Here is an 18849-nt window from a genome sequence, read left to right as displayed (position 1 = left end):
GTTTTGAGCAACTGTGTGTGGGGGGAATTAAAGAACTGGAAGAGAGGAGCCAGGGCACTGTTCTACTCCTGGGCATTTACCTGACATGGGCACTCAATCCCCAGTGACTACTCACTGCAATTTAACTTTTGACAGGTGCCACCACGTAGCTCTCTGACAAACAACGTAGGAGAGAGGGACAGCCTTCATTTGACTGCTCTGAAAGGCTAATGTCAATTTCAAGAAGAACCTTCAATCGCTGTCCACCCACCTGGCTGACATGGCTCAAGGCTGCTTCTTGTACAAAGGCTTTCCTGCCCTCCCCCTTTTGTGCTAGTCTAACCCTCACACACCATAAAGCACCAGGACATCAGCAACATGCTGGACTTGTTTTCTGTGTGACTGGCATCCTCATACTAGACCGGGCCCTCCAGTCTTGCCTGTTTTCCACTGTGGCACTCCCAGATCTCTGTGGCACAGCACCAGGCAGAGAGAGGCTTTCTGTCTGTCTGTTTAAGGAGAGAATGAACAGACAGGAATATCTGACATCAGCAAGGCTGAGAGGAAATCCCTGACAACCCTCCGGGTGTGGATGCAAAGCCTTGAGGGATCCCCACTGTGGGCGGTAACCTGTGTAGACAGCACGCAGTATGACTTCTACATGGACAGAAAGTGCTCTACAACTCTCCAAATGTGTCACGGCACTGCTGTGAATAAATCACAGATGTAGTTAAGTCTCTCAAAGGTTCTTGTCATTATGATCCTCTCAATAAACAGAAATTGAAATACAGCTGGTACCACAGAGGCAGCTGTGAAATGTGACAAAGTGCTTTAGAAGAAAGCAGGAGACAGCTTGATGGCTGGGCACAGCCAGTGGTTCCTTAAGCAGGAACTACGCTGACCATAAAGGAGTGCGAAGACAAAGTAAACTCAGATAAGGTTAAGAAGCTCAGTTCCTTGAAGAATTGATTCGGAAATCCAAGTCAAACCAAAGGGGAAGGTGTTTCCAACACATAGTCAACCGGGGACTGACAGCCAAGTAAAGCACAAGCCGTTAGGAAGGAATGGGGACTCCTGCCTTGCAGGAGGCAGGCAGGAGGGAAAGAACTCTGGAGAAGAGGACACCAGCTACCATCCAGGTGGAGATCTGTATGTGGACAGGTGCTCAGTTTCAAGGCAGAAACGGAGATGCAGGTCCTGCCTCTCCCCCAGACTGACAGGGAAGACATCTTATACACCACTGCTGTGGGCAGCAGCTGGTATAACTACCACTTTGCAAACTGTTTGGCAGTCAAGTCACAGAAAACACATGCAAACCTAATGACCCAGCAATTTTTCTCTTGGGCACAGAGATACTGAGCAAAAATGCATCCAGATGTTCCCCAGAGGACACAGGATGTTCAACAGAGCAGCCTGCAATTGCCCTGAGTTAGAAACAACTGCCCAATGTCTGTCAACAACAGAAGGGACAATTATACTGTTAACAGTCCCCATTTCTTCCTTTTCCAACTTAGAGTTCTGACATTAACATACACTTAGCCACGTGAATGCATCTTCTGCAGCTATATGGGATGTACAGACAATTTAAACATGTAACATAGAATAGAAGCCGGACACAGAAGGGTAAATATGGCTGGTAATGTAGTTCAGTTTCCAGCACCAAACAGGCATGGTGTTGTCAGTCTAGTCTAGGAGTCAGGAGACAGAGAAAGGAGGCTATCAAAGTTGTCCTCATCCTCAGTCACAGAGTGAGTGTGAGGCCAGGCTGGGCTATAGAAGGAGACAGTAGAGGACAATGGAGGAAATATAGCAAAAGTGCTGGTACAGTATTTAATCCCAGCATTTGGGATGCAGAAACAGGCAGATCTCTGAGTTCCAGGCCAGCCTGGGCTATGTAGTGAGATCTTATCTCAAAAAATAAAACAAACAAAAACTAAAATAAAACCAACTGAAGTTGGCTATCAGGATGGGTTACCCTTGAGGTGGGAGCAGCTGTGCCTCCCTGAGTGTTAAGCACAGGCTTTGTTCTTTCTGAGACAACCCGCTACACCTTTGTGCTTCTAAAACTGCCCTTTCCTGTATGTACATATGCTTCAACCCAAAGCTCGTGTGCCAGGCAGGCACAACACAAGTTCTCTGACAACACTAAGGAACATTCAAGACGGCTTCTCTCTCTGAATGGTTTCCGTCTCTGTGGCCATGTTCAAGTCTTCTCAGTGACGAGTGTGCATCGTGTCTTTGTCTCTTAATCTCTGCAGTGCTGGCAACTGAAGCCAAGGCCTTGAAAATGCCAGGGAAGTCACTACCACAGGGCTGCACCCTGCCTGGCTAGGTGCTGGTGTACGGGTTTGCTGCTTGTTTACTTTTGAAACTGCTAGACAGAAAGGACCCACAACCTACCAAGAATAGCTCAGCACATGATACACTATATACAGACATCTAAAGACTGGTAAGGTCCTGACAAACCTTATGTTGCCTTTCAAGAATGAACCTGGCTACTGCTAGTTATGAGCACTATGCCTTACCCCTGAAATGAAGAGAAATGCTTGAGTGTGCCAGTGGCAGATCACTGGCTGTGATGTTTGCCAGACTCTGAAAAGGTTTAGTGGTTAAACTAAAACAATGGAACACATACATAAAAATCCATATCTCTGAGCCATCTAAACCACAGTAGAACTAGATATTTGGAATCACAAATTTTAGCATTTTGGAGGTTGAGGCAGGGGGACTGCTGTAAGTTCAAGCCTGAGCTAAAGAGTGAGACTCTGAGCCCCTGCCTCAAAAAGGAAACACAAAATGAGAACAAAGCACACCTAGTCTCTGGAACGCAGAGTGGCCCCAACTGCTGTTCCTGGTCCAGCCCATGGGGACTGCCCTTCTGCTCCCTGGGGAAGTCCCTGGTGGGCCCTGCACTTCCTGACTTTCACCTTCACCAAGGCCAAGAGCTCTTAGAGCTTCCAGCTACTTGGGATTTCAACCTAAGGGCAGTTAACGGGTAAATGCACTATGTTTGGATGGCTGCTCCCTCCATTTGGGAGCTGGCTATGCTCTGTGAAAGCAAGTAATCCAGTTTTTTGAGGCCTGTGCTGTCAGGCCTCAGCCCCCATCCCACTGCCTCAGAGACCTTCCTCAGGCCTCAGCCCCCATCCCACTGCCTCAGAGACCTTCCTCAGGCCTCAGTTCCCATCCCACTGCCTCAGAGACCTTCCTCAGGCCTCAGCCCCCATCCCACTGCCTCAGAGACCTTCCTCAGGCCTCAGTTCCCATCCCACTGCCTCAGAGACCTTCCTCAGGCCTCAGCCCCCATCCCATTGCCTCAGAGACCTTCCTCAGGCCTCAGCTCCCATCCCACTGCCTCAGAGACCTTCCTCAGGCCTCAGCCCCCATCCCACTGCCTCAGAGACCTTCCTCAGGCCTCAGTTCCCATCCCACTGCCTCAGAAATCTTCCTCAGGCCTCAGTTCCCATCCCACTGCCTCAGAGACCTTCCTCAGGCCTCAGCCCCCATCCCACTGCCTCAGAGACCTTCCTCAGGCCTCAGCCCCCATCCCACTGCCTCAGAGACCTTCCTCAGGCCTCAGCCCCCACCTCACTGCCTCAGAGTGACCTTCATTAGGTCTCAGCCCCACACCCCGCTGCCTCAGAGATTTTCATCAGGCCTCAGCCCCACACCCCACTGCTTCAGAGATCTTCATCAGGCCTTAGCCCCCATCCCCCTGCCTCAGTTAGACCTTCATCAAGCCTCAGCTTCCAACGCTTTTCCCCAGAGGGGCTTTCTTGGACGCTCTGCACACCCGCTTACATCTATTTCATTGCTTTCTTCATAACTCTTATTATTATGTGGAATGAACCTATTTATCTGGAGTTCACTGCTTGACTCGCTCAACAGAACACGCACTCCAGGAGAGCAAGGGCTGTGTCTGTCTTCTTTAGGCTGGTTCCCTTGAGTCTGCAACAGTTCCCAATAAATATTTTGATGAATTTGAATGAAATGAATAAACACAGAAGCAATCTGCAGAGAATCCCAAAGGCACGAACCAGCTTCTCTCACCTACCATCAACACACTAACACTGAAGGAAGAGAAGGGGGAAGAGATCTGACCCTTCCCTTGCCGAGGACTAAGTTTTGAGGTTTTCTCACAGACACACCATACCCACATTTCATTTCCCTTGAGTTATTTTGTTCTTTTTTCTTCTAGAATCTTCAGTAATTTTTAACCCTGTGCATGTCTGTGCATAGGTATGAGCACACGGGCACAGCCGCATTCAAAGGCTGGAAGTGCTGCATCCCCTGGAGCTGGAGTGACAGGTGGTTGTGAGCACGATGTAGCTGCTGGGAATGAACTCAGGTCCTCTGCAAGAGCAGTGTATGCTCTTAGCCACTAAGCCATCTTTCCAGACTCTTCTGTTCATTTCTGATGGCCTTGGATGAGTAACTCAGACACGTTTAGAAGAGGAGAGCAGAAGGCAGCTTCAACACTGAGAGACATTCTTTCTTTCTGGAAAGGTACTCACTACCAAGCAACACCTCTCCAGAAACCCCACCTCGACAGAGACACTGACCATCCTCATCTGCTAAAATCTTCTTTCATAGGCAGTCTCAGAGACTACTTCAAACAAGTTGGGTTCTAACCAGAAAGAAAATTCTGTTTGTGTTTGCCCTGAACAGAGGAAACCCCCCAAATGCAGGGATACTTACTAATTTCTATAAAGAGTTCATTTATGTTTATTGCATTCTTTGCGCTGGTCTCTACAAAGATGGCATGAATGGAGTCGGCGTAGTCCTTCGCATCTCTCTCCATGACTTCTCTGGAAGGCAACAATTGCTAATCAGAGGTTCTGCCCTGAAGACCTTCCCTTCATTCCACCCCGTACAGAAGGACACCGGATCAGCTGAAACATGAGCCCAGACAGTCTTCCCAGCTACACAATTTTTGTGACAAGAGTTTCTCCAACCCCTGTATTAAACAAATAACCCTCCACCCCAAGCAAAGCAAAGCAAAACAAAACAAGGTCCTTGCTCTGGGAATCAGATGTGGTACATTGAAATTGTCAATAAAATGCACTTTTTGGATTCAGTTACTTTGTGTCATAGCAGCCTGAGAGGCAACAATCTCAGATAATGTCATGTGTGATACCACCAATGTTTGAGTAAATTACACGCCTGTCTACATGTAATATAATTAACTCCAAATGCCTTTAGTCTTCATTTTAGCTTGAAACTTTAGGGCCAACCACATAACACAAGACATTTTTCAATGTCAGAGATAAAATAAAAGCTAGACTCTTACCATGGATGTGGCTCATTAGAAAAAGCACAAGTAATCGGCATGGGAATCTCTTGTCTAATAACTCACCTGACATCGCTAAGATCGCATTTGTTCCCTGCAATGGCAACAACAATGCTAGGGGGGCCGTGCTGGCGGAGCTCTCTCACCCAGTTCTTCAACGTTGAAAATGTCTCCTGCAACACCAAAGGAGAGTAGCTAGAGGCCTGAACCACAGATGATAGCGTCTAAGAAAAAAGGAATACAGTCTTACTTCTTTTGTGATGTCATAGACGATGATGGCTGCCGCTGAGCCTCGATAGTACATCGGTGCCAAGGCACGGAACTGCAGAGGGAGAAGAAGCAATGAACCTGGGACGGCCAGTTAAGCATGTCCTCTTACAGACTCAAGTCCATTATCCCTGTACAAAAGGTAATCTTTCTCTGAAGCCACAGAAGATGACATAATGTTTCCCAGCAAATGAACCTGTAATTACTAAAGGCCGAGACTGATGGTAGTGCTGGAATATCCCAGAAGATGGTCTAGAAAACAGCTTTAGAGGAACTGAATATGGGACTATAAACAATTCTTTCAGCTAAGAAAGCTTTTTAATTGAACTCAACGTTGTAATTCCCAAATTCATTTGTTCAATAGTCCTTTAAACTTTGGCTTCCCAAACTAAGGAGATAAAAACACTGCTGTAGCCAGAGAGGTCAAGGACACGATGGGAAGGCTCACACAATCAACTCACCTGGGATCAGAGGGTTGGAAAAACTGAACTGACAGCCAGGGAGCCAGCATCAGACTGACCTAAGCACTCTGCATATATGTTACAATTTTATGTAGCTTGGTCCTCTTGTGGGACTCCTAACAGTAAGAACAGAGGCTGTCTCCGACTCTTTTACTGGCTTTTGAGATCCTATTCCTCATACTGGGTTGCCTTGTCAGCCTTAATACATGGGGAGGTGCTTAGTCTTACTGCAACTTGATATGTCATGTTTTATTGATATTCATGGGCAACTTGCCCTTTCCTGGATGGAGACAGAAGAGGACAGCATTTGGAGTTGGGAGGGGGTGGGGAGGAGGGTATAGGAGGGGAGGAAGTGGGGGAGGCTGCCACCCAGCTGTAAAATAAATAGATGAATTAAAAAACAAAACGAAACAAAAAAATAAATAAACCACTGCTGTAAACAGTTCTCCTAGACGTGAATGCACATTTAAATTTACTACTTGCACGACTTTGCAACTTGCTTTTCTGACATCTGCATACATAGGTCTCATTTCACTTCCACAATGCCACACTATCAGTAGTTTTGCCTCTTCCCACCACATACTAGAGGGACTTGGAGAAAGGACTATCTTCAAAATGAGGGTAATTCAGCAGGCCATTTCCTTTGAGGAGTGTGGGACAGAAAATGTGAATCTCTTTCCTCACTCAAATCTGGGTGGTGAGCAAATGTTCCAGTGTGGCTTTCCCCCACCAAAGTGTCATGCCTTCATCTTATACCCTAACTTTGAAGCCTGGTCCCCAAGAGTGATGCAACATCCCTAAACTGTATCCTGTTCCCTTTGTGGTGGTTGGTTGGCAGGCACTATTCTGAGAGAACACTGGGTGTATATACAGAACATATACATGTGACTCTTGTATGTCTTTGAGTTCATGGTCATCCTTCTACCTCCATGAGGAAGATGTCATGACTGCTAGGGTCTGGCATGGATCTCATGCACTATAGGGTATCCAAGAGCTACAAACCAGCCAGTTTCAGTCCTTTCTGCTCAACAAACATTTAAAATGTTGGACTGACTTGCACAGTGTACGAAAATGAGACAGCAGCATGCAGGCAGAACTAGGATCATGGTCCTAGCTGCCTTCACTCTGGATGTACTTGTGATGGCAACATCCTTTAGAGGGTCATTTCTTTTTCTAGTTTTGTAAGGGAAATTCTCACCAAGAGAAGCTGATTGCAAGTCTACAATGTGTAAGCAGACAAACGTAAATCCCCATGTAAATGCTCATCACAAAGTCGAAGCATTTCTGTCAACAGAGACAATCCCCAAGATCCCTAACCTTGATAACACTTGCCCTCAAGTCCATCTGCAGATGGAACACAACCACAGTGTGGTCTTTCTCCTTTTTGCTTATAATCTGCATAGAAAATCCTTTTCCATCCTCTCATCTTCTCTTCTCTGAGCACAGTGTGCACATTTCTTTAAGCAGCACAGCTGAGGTCTGTCATATGGCAGTCCTGCCACCTCTGCCTGCTCTGAGGAGTGCTCGGTCCTCTTACATCTAAGAACATATGCTGTGTCTGGACACCAGTCTTGAGCTTTGTTGCAAATCTGTCCAAATTTAAAAAAATTCCCATTCATTCTTTCTTCCTCTCTCCACAGTGATTAAGTTTTAGTACCTGTGGTTGGCCTCGAATTCATGAAGTAGCCAAAGGTGACCCTAAACTGCTGATACTCCTGCCTTCTCTCCTGAGTGAAGGGATTATAGGCATGAGCCATCGCTTCTGGCTTCCTGGTGCTGGGGATCAGCTCTAGGCTTAGTGTGCCCAGCCCAGGCTCCTTCTCTTAGCTTTGAAGCCATACTTTCCTGCATTAGTTATTAGGTGGTTGTTCTTGCAACTACAATGTAAGTTTTTTCTAATCCACTTCTAATTTAAATGTATGCTTCCTATAAAACATCAGAATCTCACATGAATCTAACCTTGCCTATTCGAACCTTGCATGAATTTAACCTCATTTACTTCACCATTCTTTGGCTGCTGTTGCTAAATGCTTCAAATGCACACACTATTATTGAAGGAAATCACCAGGTGTCCAGAAGTTGAGAGAAGAAAAAAAATGATGCTCTTCGCCCTCCATCACCTGCACTGCTCACTCTTTCTTCTTCTTTTCTTTCTCTCTCTCTCTCTCTCTCTCTCTCTCTCTCTCTCTCTCTCTCTCTCTCTCTTTTTTTTCCAAGATAGGGTTTCTCTGTGTAGCTTTTGAATCTGTCCTGGAAGTCACTCTGTAGACCAGGCTGGCCTCCAACTCACAAGAGATCCACCTGCCCGTGCCTCCTGAGTACTGAGATTAAAGGTGTGCACCACCTGGCTCTTTTCTTTCTGTAGGAGGTGAGCAGCCACTTAGTGGCTGCTACTATTGAAACTCTCTGCTCTCACTCTTTCTAAGGCTACTTTGATTTCGTATCTGGAAAATGATCTTGGCAGACTGACTTGTTTGCACACCCACAGCATGCTAGAGATTCTGTCTATTGGCCTGCCCCCACTGCTTCTGTGAGAAGTCAACCTCTACTCCTACTGTTCTCTGGTATACAATTTATCTCTGGTTATTTGAGGGTTTTCTCTTTATCTTCACTCTTTGGCAGTTTGACTAGGGTCCTTGTACTTAAAGGTTTACCAAAGCCCTGAGATTTGAGAGTTGATGTTTCACTAAACACTGGAGGAATCTGGCCATCAATTACAGAAGCACTGTCTTTAACCTGCATCCCATTCCTTCTTCGTTCCTTCTGGATGCCAGCTCTACTTTCAGCTGACTGTGTCTCTAGACTGTTGAGACACTCCGACTTTTCTGGCTTTTCCTCCCCTGGTCCCCAAGTGAACCGTTCTACTGTCCACCCTGCCAACTTTGCTTCTTGACACTGTGGCTTTCAATCCTGGCATTTCCATCATAGTCTTCATGAACTTCCACTCTGCCTAAGCTTCCCATCTGTAGTCAGCCTGCCATTCTTTGAACCTTTGGAAATACTTAAAGACATATTTTCAACTCTGTGGCTGTAGATGCCCATCACAGGAGCATCTCTGTTCTCGTTTCTCCATACAACTAACAATTACAATGGCACACTGGCCATGTCTTCCACACTGCCATTTTGAAGAGTGGTAAGTAACTCTCATCATCTTCAGACTGATTTTGTGCACTGTTAGGATGGCTCTGTGTGGGTTGGATCTGAAATCCAGGACACTCTCTCTCCTCTGAATGAGATGCTTCATCAGGATGCTCAAGGAGTTAATCAATGCCCTCTAATGTGGCAGACTGGGTTTAAACTCCAGTGCTGCTATAAGAAGCACCAGTGAGTCTGCTCAGTCTTGTCATCCTGTTGATTTCTGTTGGGTTTTGCAATGTCCCCTCTACACATTCCCCCAGGCTTGAGGCTCCTCCTTTCTGGGATGTGTCTTTTCAGGGCTTGCCGCTCTTGCCTAGCCTAGCACTCTCAGACAACATCTTTCCAACACCATAATCTTAAAAAGACATTTTCTGCTTGATTCCTTGCTACTAGGTGCCACACCATTGGGAGCTAACTGGGCATGCCTGTGAGGCCTGGACCATGCCCGTGCTACGTTGCTTCCACCTTGGTCACTGGTTGTTTGGCAGCACTTTCAAAAAGCTACTTTGTAAAGTCTTATGCAACATTTATTTCTAAGCCAGGGTGGCCATTCTGGGTGACACTGGGGATGCTGCCCTTCACTTATGGTGTACTTATGATATGCATTCATGGTGGCCATCTGTGTACGTGCTGGGCTGTCTTGGCACACCCCAGGAGTCTTAGTGAAGGGTAAGTTGGAGAAACAGTGACAAAATAAACTCACTCAAATTGCAAACAGTGGACAAAGGACTCACAAATGCTCAGTCTTAAGAAATTTAATCAGGAAAACAAGTTTCATTTCATCTGGCATTTGAGAAAGCTCAGGCTTATTTTTACAGCCAGGAGCTGATTTTTCGAGAAGTCTGAGTCAGTGAGCAGACAGCCTGGCAGCCTGCTTCTGCTAGAATGTAGAGAGCACAACATGGGACCTTTCATTTCACAGTGGACTCTCATGGGCCTCACAGAAACAGCCACTTTGAAAAAACATCTGAGGGCTCCATTCTGTTTTCCTAGGCGCTTCTTAACCCTTTGATATACAAACCATTGTCTTCTCAGTACTTCTTCCTTTTTTTCTGTACGAGCTCCCCCAAGTCAAGGGCTCACATACCATTCAATTCTCACTTGCTTTCATCAACTTAGTGAAATCACTTGGTGATCACAGGAAACTTGTCAGAACTACATGTGGCAACAGATGTGAGGGTCAAGTGGGGAGGGCACGTGTTCAGTTCATCAAAAGGCTTTCATTCTGCAACGGTTTTGGGTCCCCACCATGAATCTCACCCTACAGAGAGCTAAGCAATAAACACATGAACCTCAGAAACTTATCACTGGAGTCATGCACTACTACAGCAGGCAGAGGGGATCTGTCCATATCTGTCAGGAGGCGGGCTACCAACCAGCCGACAGAAGAACTAACATCAATGCCACATGCCAAGGGCTAGAGTACACACCAAGGCAGTCCTTGCCTCTCAAAGAGGTCACAGTCTAAACGGAAGACAGAAAAGTAAGAAAATAGGTGACAATCCCATGGCTGAGGGCAACCAAAGACTGTTCAGGACACAGAGTTCATTTGCTGCCACCCAACTAAGCCCTGGGCATTAGTTTGCTTTTGGATACTGTGCCAGCACTGGAATACAGCTGTAAGCAAGACATTACAGGCCCAGCTCCTGACATTTATATCTTGATGGGAGAAGCTGTCAGTAAAGGTAGACAGACATTATGACTTGTATTGAGTGTCTTGAAAATGAATACTGATAATGATAGAGAATGACCCCGAGGTCCTGCTCAGGTACAGGGAAGTAGGGAAAACCCCAAGGAATGACATTTGGCTGGAGGCCAAAAGCTGGTAAGAAGCCTATGAGTGACAGAGGAGGTACCAGTGAGAAGAACCAGTACACTCCAAGGCCTGATGGTAGATATGCAAGGAGGCCAGCATGCATGGAGAAGAGTGGAGCAGGACAAATGGGCTGCATGGGTCCCTTAGAACACAGACAGAAGTGAGTAAGGGTGAGCAAGAAGACAGCAGAGTCTGATCAATGTTCCCCACAGTGTCTGGGTTCTCTGAGTAGTGACATGGGTCAGGACTGGGTGGAGGACAACAGGGAGAGCAGTCAAAAGGCTGCAGAACACTTGAGTGAATAGAGTGGAGAGCTGAAAAACTGAATGGCCAACAGAGCTGTCAGGAAGAATGCAAGACAACTTCCAGATGTGAGTGTAAGCAGCACAGCTTTATGGCAACAGGGGTGGTTAGGACAGCTACTCTTGGGTAACGGAGGTAGGCTTCAGTTATTGGGCCAAAGACGCGAAGACAGACAAAAAAATCTAGAGCTGTGTGGGACACTGGAGAAGCACACAAGTTTAATGCTCCAGAGCAGACTGGCAGGAAGAGGTGGAGTGGAGTCCAGCTACAGGTACCGTACAGGGCCGAGAAGATCTGGCCCTGGATAAATGGGCAAATCTTTGAATGAACTCTGAAATCTGGAGCCCTGGGCATGTCCTTCTGCACAAGGACAACTGGCCACACCCAGTATTCCTCTCCTGATTCTCTTCCTGCTGTAGGGTTTCCTGGTCAAGGGCCCTGTCCTTGGCCTGGCCTTTCAGCATCTCCTGCCCAGTTCTGGGCTGCAAGATGGCACTCCAGGCAAGGAAGGCCAGATTGCACAATTGAGCAGCACTCTCTGCCAAAGAACCAATTGGAAGTGGGTAAGTAAGAGGCAGGCAAAGCAGGCAGTCATAGTCCTCAGGCTCCTGTGACCACTTGAGTAGAGGGGAGGTTCATGCCTAGGCATTCATTACACTTTCATGGTATAAAAAAGTCACCATGATAATGGAGTTTGTATCACAGCATGGGAGAATCAAAACATATCTGAGGGGGTAACTGAAACCTGGGATCCAATAGAAGGCATGTCTATCACTACTACGTAGTGGTATTTGCTCCGCCCATGACCTTGAACTATGTGGCTCGAAGGGGGCGGTGCTTCTTGCCTGTGGAGGTGACCTCTTAATTGGAAAGTCAGAGAGGTCACACTCTCTTCTTGGCATGATGGGACAGCGGACAGCCAGGTGCATTCGGTTCTTGGGCAGAACAGAGGACAACTTCAGCAGTTTACTCAGTTCTGTATTTCATGAGTGTATTTCCCCAACTTATATCTTAATAAATTCCCTGACACCCCTTCCTTAAGCAGACTCCCGTGGATCTCTGCTAACAGCAGAGTCCCAGGGCAGTGTGTAGATACATCAGTAGGACTCAGGGAAGCAGTGCTTCTGTAGGGTGGAAGAGCGATGGTTGCAAAGGGTACCACTCTCCTAACTCCCCACTCTAGGTGCACACAGGCCACCAACACAGAGGGTGGCAGCTCTGGTAAATGAGACACAGCATTAACAACTAAAGGCAGCAAACAGCAGGGCTGAGGCATGGCCTCTGCTCCACCTGGGTCCCTAGTGCAATGTTCTTCCATTTGTCTGGGACAACTCTTGTCAGAGTCTATGCGGCACACAGTATCCACGTGGCTTTAGATAAGAGTGTGATGATAACTATTCTCCTGATTACTTCTGCTGTACTTTGAAGAGCTTAGGACAGTATCGTGTATCTGTCAGGTGCTCTGTTTGGACAGATTCATTTGAAAACAAAATTAAATTGCAGTTGAATAATGGGTTGACTGGTGCAGGCACCTCACCAGGGAAATTGGACTTAGTGCCCAGAATGGAATGAGGCTGATGGCGTGCTTCTGTTTCCTCTCCCCCTTCCTCATCTGTTCTCGCCCCCCTCCCCCGCCCGCCCCCACTCAGTTCCCACCCTACTGTGTTGCAGACAGGCTCCCTGTCAGACTTTTAAGAGCCTGTCACATGGCACTGCATTAGCTAATCTGTCCACTTAAACCTAAAGTTTATATGCTGTAAAGTTCCCTCTTTGGCTTTTAAAAGGCGGCTATAAATGAGCTGTGCTTAATTCTCCCTTTCTACCACTAATTCTTTTACATCTTTACTAGAGGACAGAGCCCCAAATCACACACTCTGCTCAAAGAACTTTATCAGGCCTGTTAGTCAGCATTTACTTTAAGACACTAAAAAGTATAAAAACGCCCTCAGTGCCCATTATCACTTTCTCCATCAGTGGACTTTGTGGCTCTAATTGAAAAGAAAAAGGCTGGCCCACGCAAATGGAAGTAAATGTGTCTCTGGTGCAAAGAAGTGAGGAACGGCGGACGACAGGGACGCTGACAGCTTAGTTGGAGCTGTAATTTGGTTTGGGCCTCAGAAAACATAGTAAATTAAAGAGTGACTTACTCGTTCTTGTCCAGCTGTATCCCAGATTAGGAATTTATGTAGCTCATTTTGGTACTGGACAGTCTTGGTCATAAAGGATGCCCTATAAAGAGAGACCTGAACGATCAGAACACAGTTATTTAACACCGCTGTCCAGCCCCAGTCGGAATCATCACTGAGATTTGCACTCAGGCTCCCAGCTCCCCACTACATCCTCACCACGACCCTCTGGAGAATTCGGGGATGGTCAGACACTGGCTGCAGCCTCTGTTAAAATCAAGCATTAGGCACATCTGCCTGACAGAGGAGGAAGCCTGAGTTCCCTCATCAAAGAATCAAGAAATAGTAAGCCTCCCTTGTAAAACTCAAGGTGCTGTCACTCAAACAGGTGGGTGTTACAAACAAGCTTTCTTTAAAATAAGGCTTATTTTATTATTCTGAGGCTGTTTGGTGCGTGTGCACATGCACCCATGTACTTATAAGGCAAGCACTTTTCCCTGCTGAACTATTTCACCGGCCCCATGAGAAAGCTGTCTAAAGATGAACATGCTCAGGGACCTGTGCACTAGTCAAAACACCTCAGACCATTTTGGATTTCTCTTCCAGTTCTTGAACCACAGGCCACATAAACAGGTAAGAACCAGGGCAACAATGGAGCTCAAAGAATTATGATGCCAAACAAAGGAGGGCAAGGAGGGCTTCTGGGACAGTTGAACTAAGGCGACAGTGACCTCTGGACTGGATGATCACTGCTTCAGGAACACAACATGCTTCTCAGCTGCGGCTCAACGTCAGCCATGGGATACTTCTCAGCCCATGGTCACAACCAGTTTCTGTTATTTGGAGGCCCTAGGCATTTTGCAGGACTGTGAAACTACCAAGTGCCTGTGCATTTCTGAGGAGCCCCAAGGCCATAGTACAAGCCTGCCACTCTCAAGTCCCTTTGTAGCCCAGGCTAGCCTTGAATTCACAATCCTGCCTTAGCTTCTGAGTGTTGAGATTTAGGTATGAGTCAGCATACCAGGCCTGAGATGTACTCTTAAACTACACCCCAATCACTGCAATCTAGACAATGAACTCAATGGTTAGACATTCTCAGACTTGCAAGAGCCTTAATTAGAGGTAATCTTCAAGAGAGTGCATTAGGAGGACTTCTGGAAGAATACTGAGCTCCTCAAGTATCAGAATTCTTAGAAACACTTATGTAAATTCATGGCCCAGCAGGCAGCCTCCCAAATGGCTGTTAAGGATGGAAAGTTAGGGAGAAGCGAGACCCTGCTGCTGTAGGTGCTGTCTGTCCCATGGAACCCCAGGGAAAGCGAACTTTAGGGTAAAGGTTTAAGTTCAAGTATTAGGAACTTTCAGTGAGTCACTCTGACTAAATCAGGGTAGGCCACAGGATTCCTCACTTCAGAAAGATCTGGCAGTCAGAGGCCACAGCATTGGAGAAGGTGAAGAGAGAAGACATGTCTCCATGGACGTTACTGTTCAAAGGCAGCCCAGGAAAGGTTCAGTGGAAACTCTCCAACAAGTCCACAAAGATTACCACTCAGCTCTGATAACTGTACTGTGGTGCTACAAGAACAGGAGAGCAAGTGGCACACACGTGTGACTGTAGGATGGACAGAACGCTGAGGAAGGAAGAGGCAAGGATCAAGAGTTGTTTCCTTAAGCTCAGAACTCACACCAAGTCCAACCTGCCTTCAGCCAGTTCCTTTAATGAGTCAGAGGACACAAACACAGCCCCCCTGAGGTCTGCAATGTCTGAGAAAGAGCCCAGCACCCCACACAGCTCTCACTGCACATCCCCCCAAGCCACCCACACAGCTCTTCCTCTATAGCAGGGCACTGTCTGCAGCTTCTCTTAGCTGTCCTGGAGCTTAGTCAACAATTACTGGGGTTGCCCACAGGCTACTTGGCAGTCCATCGCACGCACGCACGCACGCACGCACGCACGCCTGCCACAGCATAAAGAACAAAGTGTCACTCAAATGTAGAGGTCATTGAAGGCTCTGCTCTAGCTTGGCCAGAGCATAGCAGAAGGAAGTGGTGCAGTAGGGCAGGACTGCCTTGTTAGGGTCCTGCCTGCCTTCTGTTCAGTCACCAGCCTCAAGCCCTGTACTAGCCACAGGGGTCAAGCAAAAGCTGAGATTGCTGCAGACCCTCACTCTGCTCCCCTACCCCAGGGGCCTTTGCAGTGGGTGGGGTGTCTCTGCCGCTCACTCATGGGTTGGCTTCTTCCAACCTCCCAGTCCCAGTCTGTCACTCTTTCACCTTTCCTCTTTTGAGCCCTGTTATGTCTTGTCTTTAGAGCACCAAGCATCCCTGATCATTGTAAGAGAGTGAGATCCTGCCTTTCCTCCAGTCACTTTACCCTGACATACAGATGTGGTTTCTCTCTGTAGTAGTAGCACTCCAGACTAGAGGCAGACTTGGGAGGGACACTGCCTGCTGCCTCTCTCAGTGGTCCCTGCTGGGTTCTGGGCTGACACCAGGGCAGAGGTTGCCTACCAGACTCAATCATGATTTTTTGCCAAAGCTACAGCGTTATCTACTGAGGACAGCACTTTTCAAAATTGAACTAACTAGACAACTTTATCACATAACACAGTGTCTAACCCTACATTGGTCCTAACTTCTAAGTCGTCAGTCACAGACACCAAGCCTGCCTTTAACATCATGTGATTACATCTGTCTTTCATTAACTTGCATCCAATTTGGCAGTAGAGTTGTCTGGCTCTTCATTTTACATTCAATCTATACCCAAACCTTGGCCCCTGAAATAAATCTATAAATTGGACCCTAATCTTTGGGTGGCTTTACTCCAATTTCCTGCCATCATCGCTTCAACTCTAGGATCACTCCTCTAACGTTCAAGTTAAATGATGCAGAGGGTACGATAACTTCAGTGTCTTGCATTTTGAAAAACAGGCATTGGCTCCCTGCCATTCAAAGGATACATTTCTATTTCCCAGCCTGCCATTTACTTGTCTGAGAACCTTATTTTTCACTACTAAACTGTCTCTCTTCAGTCTGCCTAGGCAGATCTTATTACCTCTTTCATCTAAAATCCCTACTAGCATTATTTCCTAAAGCTAGAACGCCTTTCATATGCTTCTCCATTTTTCATGACATTCTAAAAATATGACTTTCACACACATCAAGTAGTCACGATCTTTGGTCAGAGTACGTGTTCCCAATGAAAATACTTGCTACAAGGTGTTTTAAAAATTTCTTTTCTTTAACTTCAGCAACTTGTTTAGGTCTCCCGGAATATTGATGTGCAATGGCATCACTGCAGACTCCCTACTTTGAGCCCTTTCTGGGCTCAAGAGGTGCGGTTACTCTCACTGTGTATTCTAAAGATAAACAACTCAGCACATCTTCAAAAGGCCACAATTTAAACACCCTGGATCTCAAGTTATACGCGTTGACGACACACTGCCAGACACACACCAAAATGGACATGAAGAGATGAACACAGATGACCCTTATAGTTCCTCCAACAGAGACATCAAAGGTCTTCGGAAGGTATAGGACAATGCAAAAACCATTTGGGGCTCAGTGAGAATTTGCTGAACAGAGGGGACATCTATCTAGGGTACAGTCTTTAAGCCTCTCTGTTGTCTGTGCACGGTGGTACATGTTTATAATCTCAGCATTTGGGAGACTAAGGTGGGAAGATCTTCAGTTCTAACAGAAGTCTTAGGAGTACCCACCAATTCTGTGGTGTCCGTATACCCTACAGTGGATAAGATCGCTCACCATGTCCCTACACTCATCTGATGATGATGGCACACTGTAGCTGCCCCCCACTCACACCAGCAGGTGCACAAAAGGGTCATTTTCGGCCCATACAAATTCTTTATTTTCTCTACCTTGGTCATATATTCAAAATGATTTTTGGAAAACATTGAAAATCTAGGAAAATGTTTATTTAAACAGAAAAATATCTAAAGAGTTTCATCTCTCCTTTCCTATATTTTTAAGAACATAATCCTTTCACATCATAAACAATAAAATCAACAACAACAACAATAACAACAACAACAACAACAGAATAACAAAAAACCTGGCTGCTTCAGCTAAGTGTTGGCTGCTCTCATGTCGGCTTCCTGTTTGCTCATGTGCGTACCTATTTAGCTGGACTGTAAGCATCTGGTCTGTGAGCGTCTGGACTGTGAGGGTCTGGACGATGAGCCTTCATCATCACTGCTCAGGGGACAGAGCCATGAATAGGACTGCTGAGATCCAAGGCCAGCCAACAGAATCCCAGCTGTCTTGTCTTATTCAACATTTGAGCTTCCAAAGTCTTGTACCAACACAGGCAAGAGGAGTTAAGACCCTATCACTGTCTCTGAGAAACTCAACTGGGAGAGGCAGTCATGGGGACAGAGATGTATAAAGGCAGCTTTTCTGGAGATACAAGAGCTACCGTGAGAAGCCAGGACCAGAGATGGTGATTTGAAGATGAAAGGAGAGAGTACAACGATGGGCCTTGAAGATGGTAGAAGAGGCCACAAGTCAAGGCAGTCACTAGGAGCTGCACTAGGCAAGGCAACAGGTTCTCCCCTTACAACTCCTAGGAGGAAGCAGCTTGGCCAACACCCTGAGTTTAGAGTTAGGGAAAGCTGATTTTGGACCACTGATTTCCAGGACTAGAGGTGAAAACATCTGTGTTCTTCAAAGTGCTGTAGTGATTGGTCATGGCAGCTGGAGGAGACAAACACATGACAGACTTTCTGAGGAGCAAGGGTTGTTGTTCCTGGAAGTTAGGAGGGGACGGTGCAGATACCATAAAGAGCAAGATGGCACCAAAGCAGAACACAGCAGCCAGCCCTGCGTCAGCTGGGTTAGACAAGGTAGGGTAGGTACAGTGTTAGGAGGCCACAGAGAAGGCTTTGGGCAGTGAGGAGACCACTGGGGATGAGAGCATTCTGTAAGCCAGTGCCTCTCCACAGAGGGATCTTTCTGCCCTGGCTGCAGAGTACTACTGCTGAATGAACACACTAACAAACCACTCCCTCTTTTGAAACCGAGCCATGTCTAAGCATGATGCTGGTAAAATCAACTACTTGGAGGTTTTGTGGACAGATTTTACTTATGGCTTATCTGTGTACCATCTGAACTCAACCACATGCTTTAGAAAATGAGAGCTGGGCCTGGCTACACCGACAGAAGAAGCAATGCTAGCTACATCCTTAGTGGACCATGGTGTGGGCGATAGACCTCGCAGGGCGGAGACACAAAGTGAGCCGACACCGGGGAGTCCTAAGCTAGGGCTGGGGAGACGGCTCAGCAGATAGGAGCACTGGCTGCTCTTCCAGAGGACCAGGGCTCGGCTCCCAGCACTCTCTAAGTTTAGTTCCAGGGAATCTTCTGAACTCCACTAGGTCTGCACACACGACACACATCAACTCAGGTAAGCACAAACATATGCACACAGTTTATTTTTTTAAAGAACACATA

The 18849-nt window shown here is 46.8% G+C and overlaps 1 protein-coding gene across 4 annotated transcripts in view; it reads right to left on the bottom strand.

The window, feature by feature from the left end:
- The window catches only part of Rab22a (RAB22A, member RAS oncogene family), a 65555-nt gene that overhangs the window by 20977 nt on the left and 25729 nt on the right, over positions 1–18849 (bottom strand). For 3 of the 4 annotated variants that reach the window (XR_006071697.2, XR_006071696.2, XM_006976021.4), the window contains exons 3-6: positions 13402–13483; positions 5520–5591; positions 5336–5442; positions 4678–4787 (exon numbers count right to left, since the gene is read on the bottom strand). Coding sequence is in view for 2 of the 4 variants with exons in the window: in XM_006976021.4 (XP_006976083.1) it covers positions 4678–4787; positions 5336–5442; positions 5520–5591; positions 13402–13483 (371 nt within the window). In the remaining 2 variants the exon portion in view is untranslated. The remainder of the gene's footprint in view (positions 1–4677; positions 4788–5335; positions 5443–5519; positions 5592–13401; positions 13484–18849) is intronic. The other variant, XM_076571290.1, reaches the window with a different exon arrangement.

Source organism: Peromyscus maniculatus, chromosome 4 (assembly GCF_049852395.1).
Source record: "Peromyscus maniculatus bairdii isolate BWxNUB_F1_BW_parent chromosome 4, HU_Pman_BW_mat_3.1, whole genome shotgun sequence".
Classification (NCBI taxonomy): Eukaryota; Metazoa; Chordata; class Mammalia; order Rodentia; family Cricetidae; genus Peromyscus; species Peromyscus maniculatus.
The sequence above is the reverse complement of the archived record's forward strand: the minus strand, read 5'-3'. Positions and strand labels throughout refer to the sequence as shown.